This window comes from Astatotilapia calliptera, chromosome 9 (assembly GCF_964374335.1).
Source record: "Astatotilapia calliptera chromosome 9, fAstCal68.1, whole genome shotgun sequence".
Lineage (NCBI taxonomy): Eukaryota > Metazoa > Chordata > Actinopteri > Cichliformes > Cichlidae > Astatotilapia > Astatotilapia calliptera.
This window is the reverse complement of record NC_137430.1, coordinates 32,751,676-32,773,962: the sequence shown is the minus strand read 5'-3', so window position 1 is coordinate 32,773,962 and position 22,287 is coordinate 32,751,676. Positions and strand designations below refer to the sequence as shown.

The following is a 22,287-nucleotide window of genomic DNA, read 5'->3' as shown; positions in this document are numbered from 1 at the left end:
GTCCAGCCCTAACTATATGCTTTAGCAAAAAGGAAAGTTTTAAGCCTAATCTTGAAAGTAGAGATAGTGTCTGTCTCCCGAATCCAAACTGGAAGCTGGTTCCACAGAAGAGGGGCCTGAAAACTGAAGGCTCTGCCTCCCATTCTACTTTTAAATACTCTAGGAACAACAAGTAGGCCTGCAGAGCGAGAGCGAAGTGCTCTAATAGGGTGATATGGTACTACAAGGTCATTAAGATAAGATGGGGCCTGATTATTTAAGACCTCGTATGTGAGGAGCAGGATTTTGAATTCTGGATTTAACAGGAAGCCAATGAAGGGAAGCCAAAACAGGAGAAATATGCTCTCTCTTTCTAGTCCCTGTCAGGACTCTTGCTGCAGCATTTTGGATTAGCTGAAGGCTTTTCAGGGAGTTTTTTGGACATCCTGATAATAACGAATTACAGTAGTCCAGCCTGGAAGTAATAAATGCATGAACTAGTTTTTCAGCGTCACTCTGAGACAGGATATTTCTAATTTTAGAGATGTTGCACAAATGGAAGAAAGCAGTCTTACATATTTGTTTAATATGTGCATTGAAGGACATGTCCTGGTCAAAAATGACTCCAAGGTTCCTCACAGCGTTACTGGAGGCCAAGGTAATGCCATCCAGAGTAAGAATCCGGTTAGATGCCATATTTCTAAGCTTTTCAGGGCCGAGTACAATAACCTCAGTTTGATCTGAATTAGGAAGCAGAAAGTTAGCGGCCATCCAGGTCTTTATGTCTTTAAGACATTCCTGCAGTTTAACTAATTGGTGTGTGTTATCTGGCTTCATGGACAGATAGAGCTGGGTGTCATCTGCATAGCAGTGTAAATGTATGCTATGTCTTCTAATGATACTGCCTAAGGGAAGCATGTATAATGTAAACAGAATTGGTCCTAGCGCTGAACTCTGTGGAACTCCATAATTAACCTCAGTGTGTGAAGAGGACTCTCCATTTACATGTACGAATTGGAGTCTATTAGATAGATATGATACAAACCACTGCAGTGCAGTACCTGTAATACCTACAGCATGTTCTAATCGCTCTAATAGGATATTATGGTCGACAGTATCGAATGCTGCACTAAGGTCTAGCAGGACAAGCACAGAGATGAGTCCACTGTCAGAGGCCATAAGAAGATCATTTGTAACCTTCACTAAAGCTGTTTCTGTGCTGTGCTGAGCTCTGAAACCTGACTGAAACTCTTCAAATAAACCTCTGCAGATGATCTGTTAGCTGTTTGACAACTACTCTTTCAAGGATTTTTGATATGAAAGGAAGGTTGGAGATTGGCCTATAATTAGCTAAGACCGCTGGGTCTAGAGATGCTTTTTGAGTAAAGGTTTAATAATAATAATGTGTTGTACATTATCATATGTATATTATATGTAATGTGGTATTTTTCAATTATTGTATTTACCAACATCAAGAAGTCACAAGCAAAGAAAGACCACACCATGGTGCGTGTTTAAACAAGGAGAGTTTACTGGTCGAAATTATTTATTAAACAAATAAACCACATTTTTTTAACCCCCCAAAAATACACGTTCAAAGCAACACAACAGTGGCCCAATATCAGACAGAATTCCACTCCGTAGTGGGCAATCATAATGAAGCAGTAGGTTTTATTTTGTGGATTCAAGCTGCTCTTCATATTTTTGGCCACCAGATGTCACCAGAGAGGACTGTGTTGAAAAGCTCCGAGTAATGAACCGTTTTTCAAAACAAGCTTCAGAAAGCTTCATTTGGCCATCACTACCTCGGGGGTCTGACCGTTGTTGTAACGCTAACAAAGTGTAAGCAAACTAGATGATTCCTAGAATTATATCATTATTAACGGCAAATTTATACATGAAAGACTCTGTGCCAACCTTTACGATCCACTTGCAAGGTTAAGGATCCTTGCAGGAACGAGACAAGAAATAATATTAAAAAAAGAACATATTTCTGCCGACTTTGGAGGTCACGTGTTTCCGGTTAGTGTGGCGGTCCCGTGTGTCCGGTTACTGCGGAGATCCCAATATGGCGCTCCCGAGCGGGTGCAACCAGACCCTCCCCCCGGTCGCGCGGAAAGAGCTGCTTTTTCATGAAACGGGATTAAAGTAGTGAACTTAGAGGAGAGAAACAAACTAAAGTATCGATCATAAACCACTACCAACGTCCTGATCGATATCTGCATCGATCTGCCCACCCTTGTCTCCTGGATCGTAGCTGAGATCAGCGTGAACCACGTGGGTCTCTGCTCCCTGATCTGTTTCCTGTGTTTGGAAAGAGTTGCAGCTTCATCGCGGAGTTTCTCTCGGTTTGTGGGCTCATCTAAAGGTAAGCACCGAGCTAACTTTACTGTGAGTTCAGTTCATGTTGAGTTTAGCTCCTGAATGAGGTCTTCTGCTGCTCTCCTCGGTGTCTGTTCACAGTTTATTGTGAACACGTTGAGAGAAGAGTGAGAGAGTGTTTGGAGAAAAACACCAACTAATCATTAGCTCAGCATGCTGGGAGAAGTTGGAGCAGAAAAGTCTTTATCAGGGTTACAATAAGCTTCCAGCTGCTGTGGATGAACAAATGAATCTATAAATGTTTTGTAATGTGAGTTTATTGTATCCTTGAATCAACAATACAGTCAGTTTGAGATGCTGTTTACAGGCATGTGGGTTTCACGTGAGGAGAACAAAGGCAAACTTTATATAACACCGCTCCACATCTGTCTCTGCTTAAACAGCTGCAGCCAGTTTCCTTCATCATATTGAGCAGCCAGACAACACGAAAATATACTCCTAATGAGCACTCTGGTTGTTCATGTGAAAAGCCGATTCTGAATTCACAGTTGTGATCAGAAGTTCACATCCACTCATCATGAGCACGAGTTTCATGGTAGTTTTGGGCTCTGACTTCTTTAACTGTTCTTTTTGTAGAATGGACTGTACAGCAGATATCTTTAATGAACAAACAAGAATCCATGTATTTTGTATTTCCTCTAGTTGACACAGATTCAAAAGTATGCGTATGGCCTCAGATATACACATATATCTAGTATTTGATTTAATGTCTGTTAGCAAGTTGCACTTCGACCAGATGTTTTTGGTAGCCATCACTAACTCTTGGCTGGATATTTGACTACTGTGGGAAATTTCCTGGTGACACGTTTTCAACAATTACATTATAAAATGAAGTAGGATCTCTTCCTCTCTTTTTATAGTCTGGTAACCATTCCTCTGATCACATGTCTGAGTCAAGTCAACAGTCCTCACCTGTTTGTGCAAAAGAAGAGTGAGATGCCTCACCTTTCTTTGAGCGTGCTCAGTGGTTGACTTTATTAAGCACCGATAATCAAACGGCAGATATTGCTGAGTGGGATGGGAAAGTTTGGCTATGTTGTACACCCTTGTGGTCATTTAAAACATTAACACAGACATTCTTTGTTTTTTTGAATGAAAATTCATCTTTTTAATGCTTATTTATTTATTTGTCAAATTTAATGTCAGAGCTTCTAATAAGCTGCAGGAATGCTGTGTGAGTGGAGAACAGCCAGGTGTCCCCGTCTGATAAACCTCCATCAGTGCCACTGAAAACAGTCACTTTGACTGTAAACATGTTTCCATTTCTCACTTCACTCTTTTGGCATTTAAGTTTTTTATTGATTTTGCAACATATACTTAAACCTGTATAAAACCCCCCCAAAAAACAGAAAAAAACACCCACAAGAAAACTGCTGTTGTACACCTCTGCCCTTACAAGTCTAAAAGAAAGAAAAGAGTAACTAACAATGGGTTCCAAGAGAAGAAACACAGAAATGGGCAAATAAAATTGACCGTTAGGTAACATCTGGACCGGTGGTCACAGTTAATAGTCCTTCAAATTACAATAATACGGTCAAAATCCTGTTTGCTTCAAATAGCTCCAAAAGTAGTCCCAATGTTCATCTTTGACTTCTGTGTCATTTTTAAGTTTATTCAGCATGGACTCATAGGAAGCAGTCTCAGTTCAGGACATACTGCAGTCTTCCAGTGCCTAAGGATAATCCTCGATGCAGTTACCAGTCCAACCATAACAACCGTAAAAATATTATTGAGAGTTCTTGGAATATGAGAACGGTCTCCTAACAAGCACAATTCAGGAGTCAAGGGCACTTCTGATCCTGAACAACCTTCTAAGAGTGTGATGACTTCCTTCCAAAAAGGAGCTATAAAGGAACATTCCCAAAAACAATGTAGGAAAGTCCCCGCCTCAATTGTACATTTCCAACAGAGATAGTCAGGCATAAGCTTCATACGATGTAATCTTGTTGGAGTATGATAATATCTATGCAGAATTTAATAATGTATGCATTTGCTCGTCGCCTCCTTAACATAAAGCCTATTTCCCGCCAAAATGCCCATCCATTTTTCGTTTGGAATTGGTGCATTTAAATCTTTCTGCCACAAAGTTTTAATGTTCGAACATTCCCCACTTCTATTATCGTTTACCAGCCTATGAAAACACGTTGCTGTGTGGTGCTCCTGAGGCATATTTATAAAATTTAGAACAAGATTTTCATGTCCCCTTCTGAACTTCGATGTCACACAATGTCTAATTTGCAAATATCTCCAGAAATTTTCCTTCCCTTCCAATTTGTATGTTTGAACAAGGTCTCTATAGGACATAAATTTTCCATCTTTAGATAAGTCGCTAATAACAATTATGCCATGAGACTGCCACAATTTCCAAAACACGTTTTTTTCCTATATGAATAGCTGGATTGTTCTAAAGAGATGAGTAAAACTGCACATGAGGTGATATTTTAAGAATTCTATGTATATTGAGCCAAACCTGGCTAGAATGAAACAAAATTGGGTTCAGTGAAGTGCAGCTTTGAGACAACATACCTTTTGGATCAAAAGGAGTATAAATCTCAGACTCTATACTTAGCCATTCCTGTCCAGCTTGATTTATTCCCCAGTAAATAACCAATTTTGCCATCTCGAATGAGACTGAATATAATCTTGGATCGGGTAAACTTAAACCACCCTTCTCCCTTCTCTCATATAATTTAAGCATATAATTTACTTAGCTTGATTCTTGCCCTTTTCCCATCCCACAGACACTGCTTAATTAAGTTCAATTCAATTCAATTTTATTTATATAGCGCCAAATCACAACAAAAGCCGCCTCAAGGTGCTTTATATTGTACAGTAGATCGCACAATAATAGATACAGAGAAAACCCAACAATCATATGACCCCCTATGAGCAAGCACTTTGGCGACAGTGGGAAGGAAAAACTCCCTTTTAACAGGAAGAAACCTCCGGCAGAACCAGGCTCAGGGAGGGGCGGGGCCATCTGCTGCAACCGGTTGGGGTGAGAGAAGGAAGACAGGATAAAGACATGCTGTGGAAGAGAGACAGAGATTAATAACAGATATGATTCAATGCAGAGAGGTCTATTAATACATAGTGAGTGAGAAAGGTGACTGGAAAGGAAAAACTCAATGCATCATGGGTAGGGATGGGTACCGGTGTCTGGTGCCATGATGGCACCGGTTCTGACATAAACGGTAGTAACCAGACCGAAAAGCAGTGCACATTTCGGTGCTTTTTTTTTCCTGAGCTGTGATACACTTTAGATTCTAGCCAATCATTTTACGTTTCCGAGGATTATAGGCGGGGCCAGGTACGTACGTTCTGTTAGAGCAGAGCTACAGATTAAAAATGTCCAAGGCGAAGCGGTCAAAAGTCTGGCTGTACTTCACAGCAAAATATGCAAACTCAGCAGCAACAAGTGCTTTAAGCTGATACTGTGATACTGTCAAAGGAGGTAACACCTCAAATCCGATGAAACACCTGGCGACGCATAGCGTTTTTTTTTAAAAGCCCAGAAATGCGCCGTATTTGATAGCTTGCTGCGAGACCTCACACCGAGCACATCTACTGCGGGTGGGTTGCCTGTTATGCAACATCCCCCAAAAACACGAAGAGGAGAGTCCTGGCCCCTAGCCCTGCCAGTGTAGCAGAAATGATGACGGATGATGGTGGCAGCAGCCGTTCTTCTCTGCGTGAGTAGCTAATTTACGTTGAGTAGGCTAACCGCGTTATTACATTAATGCATGTAAGGTGAACTAGCAAACATCATCATAGCTACATGCGGCTGTCTTCTTGTTTGATGGCAGATACTCCCTTCACCCTGGCTAAAAAGGCTAAAATGACCAAAGAAAAAGTGGAAAACAGTTAAACATGAGAGGTTTTTGGACAAAGTTTGTGTTTTTTCCGTTGTTTAAGCACTGCTTCCAGCCAAGAGTGATACCATATATGCCCCATAGCTGCAGAAAAGGCTAACATTGTTATATTTTTACAAAAAACAGCTGAACATGAGAGGTTTTTGGACCAATTTTGTGTTCTCCATTCTTTAAGCACCGGTTTGAGCACCGGCACCGTTTCAAAAGTACCGATTTGGCACCGGTATCGGATAAAACCTAAACGATACCCATCCCTAATCATGGGAATCCCCGGCAGCCTACGTCTATTGCAGCATAACTAAGGGAGGATTCAGGGTCACCTGGTCCAGCCCTAACTATATGCTTTAGCAAAAAGGAAAGTTTGAAGCCTAATCTTGAAAGTAGAGATAGTGTCTGTCTCCTGAATCCAAACTGGAAGCTGGTTCCACAGAAGAGGGGCCTGAAAACTGAAGGCTCTGCCTCCCATTCTACTTTTAAATACTCTAGGAACAACAAGTAGGCCTGCAGAGCGAAGTGCTCTAATAGGGTGATATGGTACTACAAGGTCATTAAGATAAGATGGGGCCTGATTATTTAAGACCTTGTATGTGAGGAGCAGGATTTTGAATTCTGGATTTAACAGGAAGCCAATGAAGGGAAGCCAATACAGAAGAACCTTCAAAGACACAAATACAGAAGAAATCTGCTCTCTCTTTCTAGTCCCTGTCAGGACTCTTGCTGCAGCATTTTGGATTAGCTGAAGGCTTTTCAGGGAGTTTTTTGGACATCCTGATAATAATGAATTACAGTCGTCCAGCCTGGAAGTAATAAATGCATGAACTAGTTTTTCAGCGTCACTCTGAGACAGGATATTTCTAACTTTAGAGATGTTGCACAAATGGAAGAAAGCAGTCTTACATATTTGTTTAATATGTGCGTTGAAGGACATGTCTTGGTCAAAAATGACTCCAAGGTTCCTCACAGCGTTACTGGTTAGATACCATATTTCTAAGCTTTTCAGGGCCGAGTACAATAACCTCAGTTTGATCTGAATTAGGAAGCAGAAAGTTAGCGGCCATCCAGGTCTTTATGTCTTTAGGACATTCCTGCAGTTTAACTAATTGGTGTGTGTTATCTGGCTTCATGGACAGACAGAGCTGGGTGTCATCTGCATAGCAGTGTAAATGTATGCTATGTACCTATAATACCTACAGCATGTTCTAATCGCTCTAATAGGATATTATGGTCGACAGTATCGAACGCTGCACTGAGGTCTAGCAGGACAAGCACAGAGATGAGTCCACTGTCAGAGGCTATAAGAAGATCATTTGTAACCTTCACTAAAGCTGTTTCTGTGCTGTGATGAGCTCTGAAACCTGACTGAAACTCTTCAAATAAGCCTCTGCAGATGATCTGTTAGCTGTTTGACAACTACTCTTTCAAGGATTTTTGATATGAAAGGAAGGTTGGAGATTGGCCTATAATTAGCTAAGAGTGCTAAATACACTAAAATACAGGAAGCTCTCCTTAGTCAAAGTTTATGTTTAAGGCCAAAGTTGTGGTCCCCAAGTCAAACTGGAACCAGCTAACCACTCCAGCTATGATGCAAATAAATGCCAGTTCACCAGTCAGCTGCTACAGACTGAACAACTGTCATAACAATTTGCATATTAATGATCATGAAACTGTTTCCACAGCTTACTGTCAGGTCCTGGTGCCAATTAGAGTCATTACACAACTGCCTTTTTAAGGCTTGGGAAACCTGCAGCCATCCTAGACTGAAGAGGACATGACGGATGAGTGATAAAACACGCCTCCTACTGAAAACGCTGCGTCTAGATGAACAGAATCAACTTTTTGGTGCAACAGTTTATTTCCAGAGTGGACTACAAACTGGGATTCCTGCTGCAGTTCTTGTTGGCGTGCGTACGTTCATGACGGTTACGTTTATCTGACCGGGAAAACCTTTTGTTACAGTGTCGGCACTTGTATGGTTTCTCTCCTGTGTGGACACGTTTATGCACTTTAAGCTGATCTGCAGTGGTGAAGGATGACCCACACTGGTCACAGAGGTGCTCTTTAACCCCACTGTGGATGAGTTCATGACGTTTTAGTTTATCTGGTGTGGGGAAGCCTTTCCCGCATTCTTCGCAATAATGCAATTTGTGTCCAGTATGTCGCCGATGGTGCATCATTAGGTTTGTTTGCCAGTTGAAAGTTTTTCCACACAGGTCACAACGAAACGGTTTCCCACCACTACAGTGATGACAGGGTTGAGAACTGGATCCATCTGTGCTGCTCTGCTTCTAAACAAAGACACAAAGACAGCGTAAGTCAGGGAATTCCTTCAACATTTTAATCCTGAACCAGGCTTGAAATAAAGAGCATCTCTGCCAACATCAAATTACATTTTATTATATCTGAAAAAAGTTAACCCATCAAAGTACCAGATACCTTTTATACCTTTACTTTAAAAAAAATGAAGTCATGCAAAACTGTACCCTCAAACAATCCCTGAAAGTGCATGGGGTGAGTCTATTTTTTTTTATTTAATCCCTTTTTTAAGTTTTAATAATAGAAGATAATCACATGAAACCAAATCTGTTTTAATCCCACATGCGGTTTCTCAGCACGTTGCACAGTCTGACCTTACTGGCAACAGTTCTTTCTCTAAAATCAGAACACACACCTGAATGCTCCAGATCAGCAAACTGTGAAACTCTGCTTTTATAGAGGTCCTCATCAGGAGTTAAAATATGTTCAGTTAATTAAATATGATTGGTAGTTGAATGCAAAACACTATCATTTGACTTCAGTTTTTATGAGCTGTTTACTGTTTTTTAGATGATGTCACACAGACAGCCAAGACATCACATGATCTGTGTGCATGGTTCTGATGTGAAACTGCATTTGTGCCACTTCACTGAGTGGCGTAAGAATAACCTGGATGAGTTTTTAAAAGACAGTGGGTCCTTTAAAAAAATGGCAGATAATTTCAAAGGTAACATTTACAGTAACCAAAGAAAAATTATTTTGTGGGGTCATTTTACTGTGACATGGAGAACAATGTAAGAAAGAGGACATGAGAGGAAGAAGAGATTATTTTCTAAGATAAACACAGCTCAAATATAAAACACAGAGATATGCTGTGATGTTGTTGGTATGTTTCACAGATACAACTAAATAAATAATAATAAAGACTTGTTTAAGGCTGGTAGTAACAAAATGTATGAAGACAGAATGTAAATGTGGTTCTTTGCCAAGACGCCTGTTATGTCTAGACGACACTGGTGAGTTAGGTGCCTTTCTGATGATTCAGTAATCTGGAGGTCAGTGTAATGTAGCTTAAATAGTAATAATAAAATGATAATGATGATAATAATAAAATAAATCCAGTAAAAATGGTCAGGGTACAGTGACCAGACTGAAACAGAGTGTAAAAGCAGCCAGTGTCCAAAGGAAAACTACAGACCTTCGGAAAGCTGGCGAGCTATTGCTCGAGACAAAAAAACCCCAAAACAAAACAACCTACAAGAAAGTTTTCTTTGAAGCAAACTATAAAGAAATTAAGGGGAGACATGAGACTTCTGCAGTGTAGTATAAACTTTGGCATTACAAAAGTATAACAAACTCAAGTTAAAAGTCATAACTGAAATTGAACTAATTGCTCACATGCACTTTCATGAGGAGTGTTGATCCAAAAAGGCTAAAATTACAAGAAAAACATTATAATACATACCTCACAGTAACTGCACTTGTAGAGTTTCTGTCTGGTGTGAATCTGTTGGTGGACTTTTACAGAACTCTGTGCTTTAAAAGTCTTTTCACACAGGTCACATTTATAAGGTCTCTCCTCGGTGTGGGTAAACCTGTGGATTTGTAATTGTTTGTATCTTACAAACAGTTTGCCACACTGTTCACAGCAATAAACATCCTGTCCGGTGTGAATACGCTGGTGTTTATTTCGATTTTCTATGTGGCTGAAAGTTTTTTCACAGATGTCACAGCTGTAAGCCTTAATACCAGAGTGGGAAACCTGATGTTTCCTTAAGCTACTACTTTGAGTAAAAGCTCTGCTACACTGATCACAGCTGTAAGGTTTAACTCCTCTGTGGATGAGCTTATGCCTTACCAAGCCTTCTTTCCTGGTGAAACCCTTTCCACATTCATCACAGCTGTACGCTTTAACTCCACTGTGAATGACCTGGTGTGCTTTTAAGTTTCCAGGCTGGGTAAAAGAATTCCCACACAAGTCACATCTGAACGGTCTCTCTCCCGTGTGGATGACTTCATGTCTTTCTAGAAAATACTTCCGAGTAAAAGTCATCCCACACTCATCACAGCTGTATGTTTTCTCTCCCTTTCTTCTGTGAGGTGTGTTGGTCTCCTGAGATCGCTGACTTCTCGCTCCATGTTGGTCCTGCAGTGACAGAGATACAAACATTGAGTGAAATCCAGTCAAACATAAACTTTAAACTTCGTCCATTAATACTAGTTTTAAACATGAGATTGGAGCATGGCAGTCACCAAACACCTTGTAGGATGCATTTTTAAAATAACCCATATTTTAATAGTTTACATTTATTTAATGTTTATTGTCTGTGAAGGTTCTCAGTCATCCAGGTCATCCTAGTCTAAGGAGCTTGGAAGGAAAACGTCTGGACTTCTTTAGTTTGCCTGAAGATGTTTCACCGGTCATCAGAGAAGCTTCTTCAGTTCTAGGGTCAACTGGTGGAGAGTCTCAGATTTAAACCCAGTGGGAGTATCCCCCTAAAGAGGGACAAAAGGACCCCCTGATGATCCTCCACCTAATCACATGAGCCAAGATGTGAAAACGGGTGTGGGTCACAATCAGCCAGGGTTTCGAGTGAGCTCATTGTGACTCCTAGCCCCACCCTGTCATGTGATTTCCTGACACCCTAAACCAGTTCTTTGCCCACTTTGACCAACAGAACAGGGACACCATCACCCTTCCTGCTGTTTCAGAGAGGGACGACACCCCTATCCAGCTGGAGCAGCATCAGGTCAGAGCCACACTGCACAGAGTCAACGCAAGGAAAGCAGATGGTCCAGACCGTGTAGCAGGTAGAGTGCTTAAAGCATGTGCAGACCAACAAGCAGAGGTTTTCACCACCATCTTCCACCTCTCACTGCTACAGTCTGTAATACCATCCTGCTTTAAGTCAGCCACCATCTCTTCCAGTGGACGAGACCAAGACCAAGGAGATGGAAATCGACTTGAGATGAAGAAAGCGAGCTGAGCACTCTACCCTCTACATCAGGGGTGACGAACTCCAGGCCTCGAGGGCCGGTGTCCTGCAGGTTTTAGATCTTGCCCTGGGTCAACACACCTGAATCAAATGATTAGTTAATTACCAGGCTTCTGTAGAACTGCAAGACATGTTGGGAGGTAATTTAGCCATTTAAAATCAGCTGTGTTGAATCAAGGACACATGTAAAATCTGCAGGACACCGGCCCTCGAGGCCTGGAGTTCAACACCTGTGCTCTACATTGATGGAGAGGAGGTAGAAAGGTTAGAAAGCTTTAAGTTTCTTAGAGTTCACATCTTAACATACGTTACCTGGTCCACAAACATTTCCCACCAGGTACAAAGCACAGCAAATGCTGTACTTCCTCAGTAAGCTGTGTCAAGCCCAAATACCCGAAATACTGCTAAGTAAGTTCTACCGCTGCACCATCGAGAGCCTTCTGACTTTCTGCTGTAAACTCTGGTCCAGCTGCTGTACTATGGAGGACAAGGGGAACTTGCAGCAGGTGGTGTGGGCGGCAGAGCGGGCAGTTGGCATTTCATTAACTCCCCTCAGAGACATTTATACAGGCAGACTTCAGCAGAAAGGCAGAATCATCATCATGGACCCCTCATACCCTGGACATAGAGCAGGGTGATGTGACCAAAAATATTTATCATGATATACATTTGAAAATGAGCGATTATGATATAATTGACAATATAATTGACACTAGACAAAATACTTTACAACTATACAACATTATTAGTGTGAAATAAAACCCATCAATGTATTTTCACTCAAACAAGCAGCTGTTTTTTATGTGAATTAAAGTTATATAAAAATTTTTGAACAGCCGGTTCCGCTCTCTTAATTCTCTGATAAGTCAGGGCCAAGCCAGCTCCGATCAGCAAGAACCCTGTTATCATGGTTCTGAATCTTCAGCGTCCTCGATCGACAGTCCCGCCAGGCACACGATCCTCCATGTCTGCCACCCGTCCATCGTGTATCCGGCAGGGAAAGTCCCTCCAGGACACTCGGGCTCTCCCGAGCCCAGACTTCTCATTGAGAAAAGGGTGTCAATAGCATTCAGAGATTGATCAAATCCATAATTCTCTTTTAGGTTTTAGAAACAGACTGTGAGTGTTCCAGGGAAAATAATACAAAAAACATGAGACTACACAAGGACATAAGAGCTAAGCAGGGAAGATAAGGGAGAGGAGAGGAGAGGAGAGGAGAGGAGAAAAAGTGCATCCGCCTCCTCCGAGAGTCAAAGACTCAGTCTTTATGGTGTCATCCACATATCTGGCTTGGTGGTGTTCCAGGGTAGGATAGCAAAGCCCTCTTTTCCACTTCTTCCATGTACAAATTGGCCACAATGGGTGAAACTGGGGAACCCATGGCACACCCATGTTTCTGCCTGTAGAACTGACCCTTGTATGTGAAGTAGGTGGAATGAAGACACAGTTCCAAAAGCAAACACTTGGTCGATGCTGAGAGTGGTCCTGTTGCTGAGGTTGGGGTTATCCTGTAATCTCTTACGGACTACCTCCAACGCTTCCGTGACTGGGATGCAAGTGGGATGCACCTGGGTGAAAATCAAATCTCAGGACGTACTACATTTCACGGATCACATTAACTCGGTGGACCGACACATCAAATTAACTAGGGAGGATATGAAAAGTGGCAGGTTAGCCTTCTTAGACTGTGAGATTTCCATCAGTAATGGGGGACATCTAAAAGCTGACGTGTACCGTAAACCTACACATACGGATCAGTATTTAAGGTTTGACTCTCATCATCCACTGGAGCACAAACTGGGTGTCATCAGGACGCTACAACACAAAGCGAACACCATCCCCACAGACACAGCAGCCAGGGAGGCAGAAGAACGGCACATCAAGAAGGCCTTGAGTAAATGTGGTTATCCCAGCTGGACTTTTGTCAAAGCAGGAAAGGCACCTAAAGAAAGCTCCAGCTGATCCAGGAGAGAAGGACAACCGCTGCCTAAGCGAAAACCTGTAGTGATCCCATATGTGTCAGGAGTATTGGAGCAGTTGAGACACAATTTTTCTAAACATCAGGTCTCTGTGGCTTTTAAACCCCAAAACGCTGCGCCAAAAACTGGTCCACCCCAAGGATCAGGTCCCCCGACACAAACAGAGTAACATAGTGTATGCCAAAGGCGTAGATTTGGCATGGACAGAAGGGACACGTCAATAATCGCTGGATATTGGTGGGGACTTGTACCCACCAATATCCAGCGATTATTGACTTGTACCCACCAATAATTTGATCTCTTCCAGAAAAGAAAAACAAAACCGATAGAAACCCCCCCCCCCCCCCAAAAAAAAAAACAATCTGTCAACGTCTTCTTCACCCAGCGGTGCAGAAAGAGTTAAATTACGTTCTCTACTGGAGTCCTACCTCATGTGACAAATATGGCCAATGTGATTGGCTGTGCCTTTCGGGGAGCTCTGTTTAGTTTTAGCAGCGGTAAGCCTGCGCTGCGAGGAGGAGAGGAGGATGGCAGCAAAAAGGAAGAAGCTGGATATAAGAAAGTATTTTTCAAAGAAACCTGTAAATCACTTAAAGTCAAGTTCACTCATAAAATGTGTCCGTCATAATAACGTTACAGGCTATGCTAGGACATACATGCCAACCCTCCTGATTGTTCTGGGTGAATCCCGAATTTCAGTGCCCCTCCCGAAAATCTCCCGGAGCCAAATAAAATTGAAAAACCATATCCCAGATTGCCTCAGCCAGTTTCCAACAATGGCTACTACTACTGCAGCTACTTAGTTTTAATATTACTCTTATTACCCTTTCTGGGTCGCAAAATAAAGTTTTAACATATTTTCAGGCGAGAGTGTAGCTGTGTAAACTTTAAGTATCTGAGTAGGGGAGAACAGCAAACTCCCGGCACATTGTTTTCAAACCCCCGTGGTCTTTCGCTACTCAGGTTAAACATGATATACAAGTCACTTAAATAACTCAAACATGTTATTGTTTGGCATTTTTCAGTGTTTTATTTGTTCGTGAGTAAATCGGTTTGGCTGAGATTAAAATTATTAAATAAATAATAATAAATAAATGTTTATTTATATAGCACCTTTCAAGACAGAATCACAAAGTGCTGCACATAAGATTACAAGTCATAAAAAGATTTAAAAAGAGAAAATAAAACAGGCAAAAAATTAACCAAAAGCAGTTTTAAAAAGGTGCGTTTTGAGTTGTTTTTTAAAAACAGCTACTGAGTCCACAGTTCTTAATGTTTGGGGGAGAGAGTTCCACAGTCTGGGGGCCACAGTGGCACTATCACCCTTAGTCCTCCTCTTAGTATTTTTTAAAGCAAGTAAGCCCTGATCAGATGACCTCAAAGACCTGCTAGGTCTTTTATTAGATTAGATTAGATTAAATAAAGCTTTATTAATCCCTCGGGAGGGTTCCTCCGGGGTTTTCTCACAGCTGAATAAACATCAAATAGAAAACTGATTAAAAAGAAGTGTGAGATGGTCGAAAAAAAACGTCCGGTTATATTTTAGATAGCAAGGAGCAGACAGCTGAGTTTCACTCCACCGAGAAAGCTCGTGACGTAATTCTGAAGGCTAGATCGTCACAGTCGCTCATTTCCGGTCTACCCGGCTTTCAGAGGACCACGAAGGCCGGGTCCTCAGGTGGACGCAGCCTCTGAATTTGGACACCCTCGCTGTTTCCGGCCAGACAATAATGACGGTGACATTTAACTTATTTTATTCGATGAATAAACATTGTAAAATTCAAGTTTTTTGTACATATATATATGTATGTGTATGGTAATTTTAAATGGTTTAAAAGCATGTAGAATAGCATATGTAGGCAAGTATATTTCTCTTTTTTTATCAAAAAGCAAAGACAAAAAGGAAAAAACAAGAAACATGGTAGGGTTGGGAGGTTGAATCATCCGTCCCCACCAATGCTAAAACCAAATCTACACCCTTGGTGTGCGCTGTTAAGTGCCAGGAGGATTGACAGGATTTATACATCAGGGAAACCAAACAACCTCTGGCGAAACGGATGGCACAACACAACACAAAGGGCGATCGTGGCTCAAAGAGTTGGGTGTTCGTCTCGTAACTGGAAGGTTGCCGGTTCAAGCCCCAGCTCAGACAGTCTCAGTCGTTGTGTCCTTGGGCAAGACACTTCACCTACTGGTGATGGCCAGAGGGGCCGATGGCGCGATATGAAGAGATGCCAAACTGTGTTTCATTCTTCTGGTAACAGTGGCAGCTCGGGCTGCCACAAACGATTATTTTGATAGTCGACTAATCAGATCATGCATCCATTGTACATACAACTTATTGCACCAGTAGCATCTGCTCTTATATAACTATCATTAGCTTACAGCTTTAAGTGTTTAAGGTCTGTGCTAACTAAAAATAAAGACAAGATGATAGTTTATTGAATTTTAATGAAATTTACAGATTGTTTCGGTGAAGTTTAATAAACTCCTTGCTATCTAAAATATAACAGGACACTGAAGTAAATTCTCGAGCATCTCACACTTCTGATAATCAGCTGTCTGCTTGAGGTTTATTCAGCCGTGTAAAAACTATACAGTAACCTTTGTTGGCAATAACAGAGGTCAAACGTTTACTATAGGTCTTTACCAGGTTTGCACACACAGTAGCTGGTATTTTGGCCCATTCCTCCATGCAGATCTTCTCGAGAGCAGTGAGGTTTTGGGGCTGTCGCTGAGCAACACGGACTTTCAACTCCCGCCACAGATTTTCTATGGGGTTGAGGTCTGGAGACTGGCTAGGCCACTCTCAATCAGTCGTCCTGTCCCCCTGGCAGAAAAACAGCCCCATAGCATGATGTTTCCACCCCCATGCTTCACAGTAGGTATGGTGTTCTTGGGATGCAACTCAGTATTCTTCTTCCTCCAAACACGACGAGTTGAGTTTATACCAAAAAGTTCTACTTTGGTTTCATCTGACCACATGACATTCTCCCAATCCTCTGCTGTATCATCCATGTGCTCTCTGGCAAACTTCAGACGGGTCTGGACATGCACTGGCTTCAGCAGCGGAACACGTCTGGCACTGCGGGATTTGATTCCCTGCCGTTGTAGTGTGTTACTGATGGTGACCTTTGTTACTTTGGTCCCAGCTCTCTGCAGGTCATTCACCAGGTCCCCCCGTGTGGTTCTGGGATCTTTGCTCACCGTTCTCATGATCATTTTGACCCCACGGGATGAGATCTTGCGTGGAGCCCCAGATCGAGGGAGATTATCAGTGGTCTTGTATGTCTTCCATTTTCTGATGATTGCTCCCACAGTTGATTTTTTCACACCAAGCTGCTTGCCTATTGTAGATTCACTCTTCCCAGTCTGGTGCAGGTCTACAATACTTTTCCTGGTGTCCTTCGAAAGCTCTTTGGTCTTGGCCATGGCGGAGTTTGGAGTCTGACTGTTTGAGGCTGTGGACAGGTGTCTTTTATACAGATGATGAGTTCAAACAGGTGCCATTCATACAGGTAACGAGTGGGGGACAGAAAAGCTTCTTACAGAAGACGTTACAGGTCTGTGAGAGCCAGAGATTTTCCTTGTTTGAGGTGACCAAATACTTATTTTCCACCCTGATTTACGAATAAATTCTTTACAAATCCTACCATGTGAATTCATGGATTTTTTTTCACATTCTGTCTCTCACAGTTGAAGTGTACCTCTGGTGCAAATTACTGACCTCTGTCATCATTTTAGGTGGGGGAACTTGCACAATCGGTGGCTGACTAAATACTTTTTTGCCCCACTGTAACTTTAATCTCAGCCAAACCGATTTACTCAGGAACAAATAAAATACTGAAAAAAGCCAAATAATAATATTTTTAAGTTATCTAAGTGACTTATGTATGTTTAACCTGAGTAGCGAAAGTCTCTGAAAACGTCGGAGTGCTTTTGAAAATATGTGGTGTCCTGATAAACTGGGCAGATATTTGAGGTTTACACAGCTACATTCTCGCCTGAAAATATGTTAAACGTTTATTTTGTGACTCAGAAAGAATAATAAGAGTAACATTAAAACTAACTGGCTGCCGCCATTGTTGGAAACTGAGCTGGGCCGCGCTATGAATTCTGGGACACAGCTTCTTCTTTGGGGTTTAACGGCAGCTGGCATCCTTGTACATGCAGTGCTGCCATCTTCTGTTTCAATTCGTTATTACACTCTTAAATCCTACTACTTATTCCTGCGTCTTTTGTGATCTTACAAAGCTTCAAATGACGCGTCGACTATTAAATCAGTCGTCGACGATTTTGATAGTCGACATAATCGTGACTAGTCGACTAATCGTGGCAGCCCTAATGGCAGCAAAGACTTATCTTATGTTATCTTTAGAACAGAAGATAAGACAGAGAAGAACAAAGACGGCTGTAGAAGAAAGCTGTCCCGTTCGTTGGAAAAATTATTTATTGTACTTAAAAAAATGTGGTTTCGATATGAATTTTGTTTCAGTATGCAGATATGCATATGCAAATGTGATAGTTTCATTTTTTACAATCTTGTCTTCAGTGATTTCTTAGTGTGAATGTAGATTCTGAAGGAGCACAGGACAAAAATAGGCTAAAGCTGCTGCTGACTGCTTTCTTTATTAACCCAGCAGCTGATGAAGTGGACACAGTTACAGTAACTGCAATATTTTCCTCACCATCACTGTTGAGCTCATCATTTCCTCTGTAGTGGCTGAGCTGAATCCAAATGGCTGAAAATGTTCCTCTGCTGCTCCATCAGACTCTTCTCCTCCTGCTGATCAGCTGGGACACAAAACAGATCTTTGTTAGACTCCAATGAAAGCTCAGAGTGTCCCACATGTTCATCAGACAACACAGAGTGGAATTCGTGTGACACCTGAGAGTTGTGATATCAGGTAACTTCAGGAGAAACTTGACAGGTGCCCAGTACTGTGAAATATTTCATTTTTCATCAGACAATTTTGAGTGAATCATGTTCAAGACACCATCACAGACCGATAGACACGTTTTTGAATGAATCAGACACCAAACCAGTCTAAAGCCTTGGACAGGGAGTCCTTTCACAGCCAGCACCAGCATCCAGATTCAAAGCACGCTCAGCTGCAACGATGAGAAACAGGAGCAGAGTAAGAGTGACCTTCATTGAGCTGACGTGACTGAACAGAGCCTCCCTCTCTCAGGCTTACTCCCAGTACGCTCAGTGAGAGAGACATTAAACACAAAGCAGAACCTATAAAGATGTTGGTTTATCATTTATTATTTCACTAATAAATACAATTATCTTTTGTCACAGCGGTTTCCTATCCCAGCTATGATGGGGCGAGAGACGTGGTACACCCTGGACAGCTCCCCAGCCTGTCGCAGGGCTAACACAGAGACAGACAGCCATTTCCACTCACACTGACGCCCTTTTAGCTGTGAACTCCTTTGCAAACATAATTGGACATGCACAATAATGCACAGCTATGATAGAATGATTTGCTAAACCTGCTGTCCATTCTGCTGCCATTATGCATTAAAGAGCAGCTGCATGACATTCACAGGTGATATACGATATGCCTCAAGTGACTCCAATGGTGCCCAAAGCAGCAGCATCGCTTCTTCCTGTAATCACCATGAAAATCTTTGGTCGGAAAAACCAGGAGGGGGTGTTAATCAAAGCTCCTGATCAAAAACTGGAATGTGAAGGAAAGTGATCTTTGCAGCTGCTCCATGAAAAGCTGCAGATGTTACTTGAAAACATGCAGATGAACTTTTAATTTAGTCTCTTTTGGCAAAAATGGGATTTCCAGGATTTGCCAAAAACGACTGCAGGAACTTAAACTGTTATAAATCTGTCACCAATATGTCAAACAGACCTGTTGTGACTAAGCCAGACAGAAAATTCCTATTAAAAGAAGAAGCAACCAGTCAGTGTTGTGCATCCTTTATGTATCTGTAAGAAGTCTCGCTGACATGAAAAATCTCGGATAATCTGAAGAGGAGGGCAGCAAAAATACAGCATCACAGCTCTATAAACATGCTTCAATGACCAAAAGGACTGGATTGATTACAATGTAGGTGTAATAACACAGAGCCTTAAAAGCACTTGCAAACCAGGTGATTTCTTTATTTTATATAGAAGCCCTGTTCATTAAAGTCTACTTACAGATAGAAGTAAAGATATTAGACATAAAAACTCACAGAAACACCTGAAAGCATTGTCGCATATGATCAGCGGCTAACAGAGGGAGGATGAGCTGACTTGTAGCAAACACTCGGTCTGTAGAAAGTAGCGGAACATAGAAAACAACAGACGAGCCTGCTCTCGTTGGAAGCAGAGGCGGATTCTCTCTCTCTCTGCTGGTATGAGTCAGTGTCTCTTACCCATCAGCCTCAGTGAACGGATCTTCTATGTTAGTCTGTACAACAAACAACAAACGCAACAATGACCGTGTACACGCCCGTGTGTGCCCGCCTGTCACAAACAGCAGCGGTAGCATCAAAGTCAGGCCCAGCCCGTTTGGTGCACCAAACAGCTGCAGCATGCTGAGCTAATGGTTAGCTGGTGTTTTTCTCCAAACACTCTCTCACTCTTCTCTCAACGTGTTCACAATAAACTGTGAACAGACACCGAGGAGAGCAGCAGAAGACCTCATTCAGGAGCTAAACTCAACATGAACTGAACTCACAGTAAAGTTAGCTCGGTGCTTACCTTTAGATGAGAGAAACTCGGTTTGTGATCCAGCTGCAGCTCTTCTCCGCCTCTTCCTGTTCCTCTTTACATGCAGTTTACAAACAATGAATAGGTGCATTATCGCCACCAACTGGTGTGGAGAAACTAATGTGATTGAAGTTTGATCTATGTGAGGTTTTTACTCATTTTCAGATTTCTGACCTTTTCTGTTTTAAACTGTTCTCTTTAATCCGGTGCGTCATGTGAGAGTCTCCTCTCTTCCAATTTATCCTGCATTGTTTTGAATCCTGAAAAAAACCTCCCTGCAGGCAGGGATTGCTCAGTAGGTAGAGTGGTGGCCCCACGATCGGATAATCGCGGGTTCAATTCCCCTGAACAGCTACCCTGAGGTACCCCTGAGCAAGGTACCATCCCTACACACTGCCCCCCGGGTGCCCAATGGCTGCCCACTGCTTCACCGAGTGAATGGGTTAAAATGCAGAGAGGGATCAATAAAGTAAACTTTCTTTAAACCATCTTCCCCCCCTCGCTGTTGACCTGTTTAAGCCGTCTCCTCCAGAGTTAATGAACCAGTATCCAGGAGAACATCATGTTCTATCTCTGTTTAAATGTCTGTTCTGTATTCTGAATGAGATCCCTTCTCCTTACAGACAATAACTATCACTGAGCTTTTTCTCTGCCCTAAGCTACAATAAATGACTCTGATTTCATTGACTCTTTGATGGATTTGTATAAATATGAACATTAGTGCTGATCGATGTCTGCCTGCCCATCTTCTCCACAATCACCTCTACCTAAATATTTAAACATTACATTTAGCACTTGCTTGTTTTAATTTCTTACTTACTGAGTATACGTTCTGTGTATGGCCCATTTTATGCTCTCATTAAACCAGTGAGATATATATATATACATATATATATATATATATATATATATATATATATATATATATATATATATATATATATATATATACACACACACACACCAGTACCCACCTTATTACCGACATTAAAGTACAGTAGTATAGGCCTATTTAACACCATATACAGTTCAGACAAGACAATTGTATTTCTTATATGAATGTTATTTATTTTAACTGTCATAAACAAGATGTGACAAGTGATCATAATAACAACTGAACTGCAGTAAAACATTCACAGAAGGTGGGACATCCAATGTTTAAGTGATGACGTATGAACCCTGCTTCCAAAACTACTCTGCTTCTGTGGTTTATCATGTTTTAATGCTTTGTATCTTGTTCTATTTAATCTGAACAAGCCCCTAAAACAGTCTGTGATCACCGTCTGCCTCTCTTGTTTTTTATACCGCTAATCATTTTCAAGCTCACTTTTTAAAACCTTACCATTAACTACAGCCCAGCCCATTGAGCAGTATATTAATGACTAACCTCGTATTGTGGGTGGATTATCTCGGTTGTTCTCCTGACTGAAGTTTGGTTCGTTTACAACAACAACAAAAATAGCTTTCATCCTCCAGCTTCACTGTGCATATATTAGACTTGTAGTCAAGACCGCCTAAACCAAGACCAAGACAATACCAAGACCAGAGGGTATCGACACCAAGACAAAGTCGGGATGAGATCAAGACTGAGACAAAAAAGTGTTTAAACTGCAGCCAGATGCTGCTTCGTTTACGCATGTCAGGCATATTTATGTGTTTTTGCGATGCACTCGCACAGCCCTCCTCACCTCTGTCTACTGTCTCACTCACTGAGTGGACAGACGCACGCACCACTTGACTGTCGCATCTCTCACCCTCTGTTTTTCACATAATGATGTTATCCTAGCGAAAGGAAATTAAGTGAGGAGCCGGCTCTCGCTCAATGGGAGTCGACTCTTCTAATTCACTATAAAGCACTCTCTAAGCACGGCTCTTAGAGCCGTTTTGTGCTTGACACATTATCCAACGTTACGTTGTGTGTCATGGATACTGTTGACTCCAAATCTCCTGACCACTATGCTGATCGGAGACGGCAAGACCGAGACAGTGAGAACAAGACAAGGTAACTGGAGTTTGAACTTGTGATCTGCACACACTTTAATGGTGTATAATATGATACTATGGTTAATATAATATGCCTGGCCATGGAGCACTGAGCCTGCTGTGTGTGT

General features: G+C 41.8%; 1 protein-coding gene across 6 annotated transcripts; it reads right to left on the bottom strand.

The window, feature by feature from the left end:
• Positions 1-2,600: 2,600 nt before the first annotated feature.
• Positions 2,601-20,232, bottom strand: LOC113029620 (uncharacterized). Of its 6 annotated transcripts, none has more exons than XR_013911554.1 (6): positions 20,168-20,232; positions 18,150-18,255; positions 11,932-12,100; positions 9,952-10,632; positions 7,915-8,518; positions 2,601-5,389 (listed from the first exon to the last, which is right to left on the bottom strand). XR_013911554.1 is itself a non-coding variant. In XM_080306791.1 (5 exons), exons 2-5 carry the CDS (start codon positions 18,168-18,170, stop codon positions 5,322-5,324), a joined length of 1,017 nt encoding a protein of 338 aa, XP_080162917.1. In that variant the 5' UTR covers positions 18,171-18,255; positions 20,168-20,232; the 3' UTR covers positions 2,601-5,321. The 6 variants fall into 6 exon arrangements, 1 of the variants encoding a protein (XP_080162917.1); XR_013911557.1 differs by lacking the exon at positions 11,932-12,100 and having other exon boundaries at positions 9,952-10,081; positions 10,345-10,632; XR_013911553.1 differs by lacking the exon at positions 11,932-12,100.
• Positions 20,233-22,287: the final 2,055 nt, after the last annotated feature.

Coding starts and splice junctions, on each gene's coding strand:
- LOC113029620 (XM_080306791.1), bottom strand. CDS start 18,170: ATGATGAGCTCAACAGTGATG. Junction 10,633..18,149: donor TGATGAGCTCAACAGTGATG/GTGAGGAAAATA, acceptor CTGTCACTGCAG/GACCAACATGGAGCGAGAAG. Junction 8,519..9,951: donor ACAAGTGCAGTTACTGTGAG/GTATGTATTATA, acceptor GTCTTTGTTTAG/AAGCAGAGCAGCACAGATGG.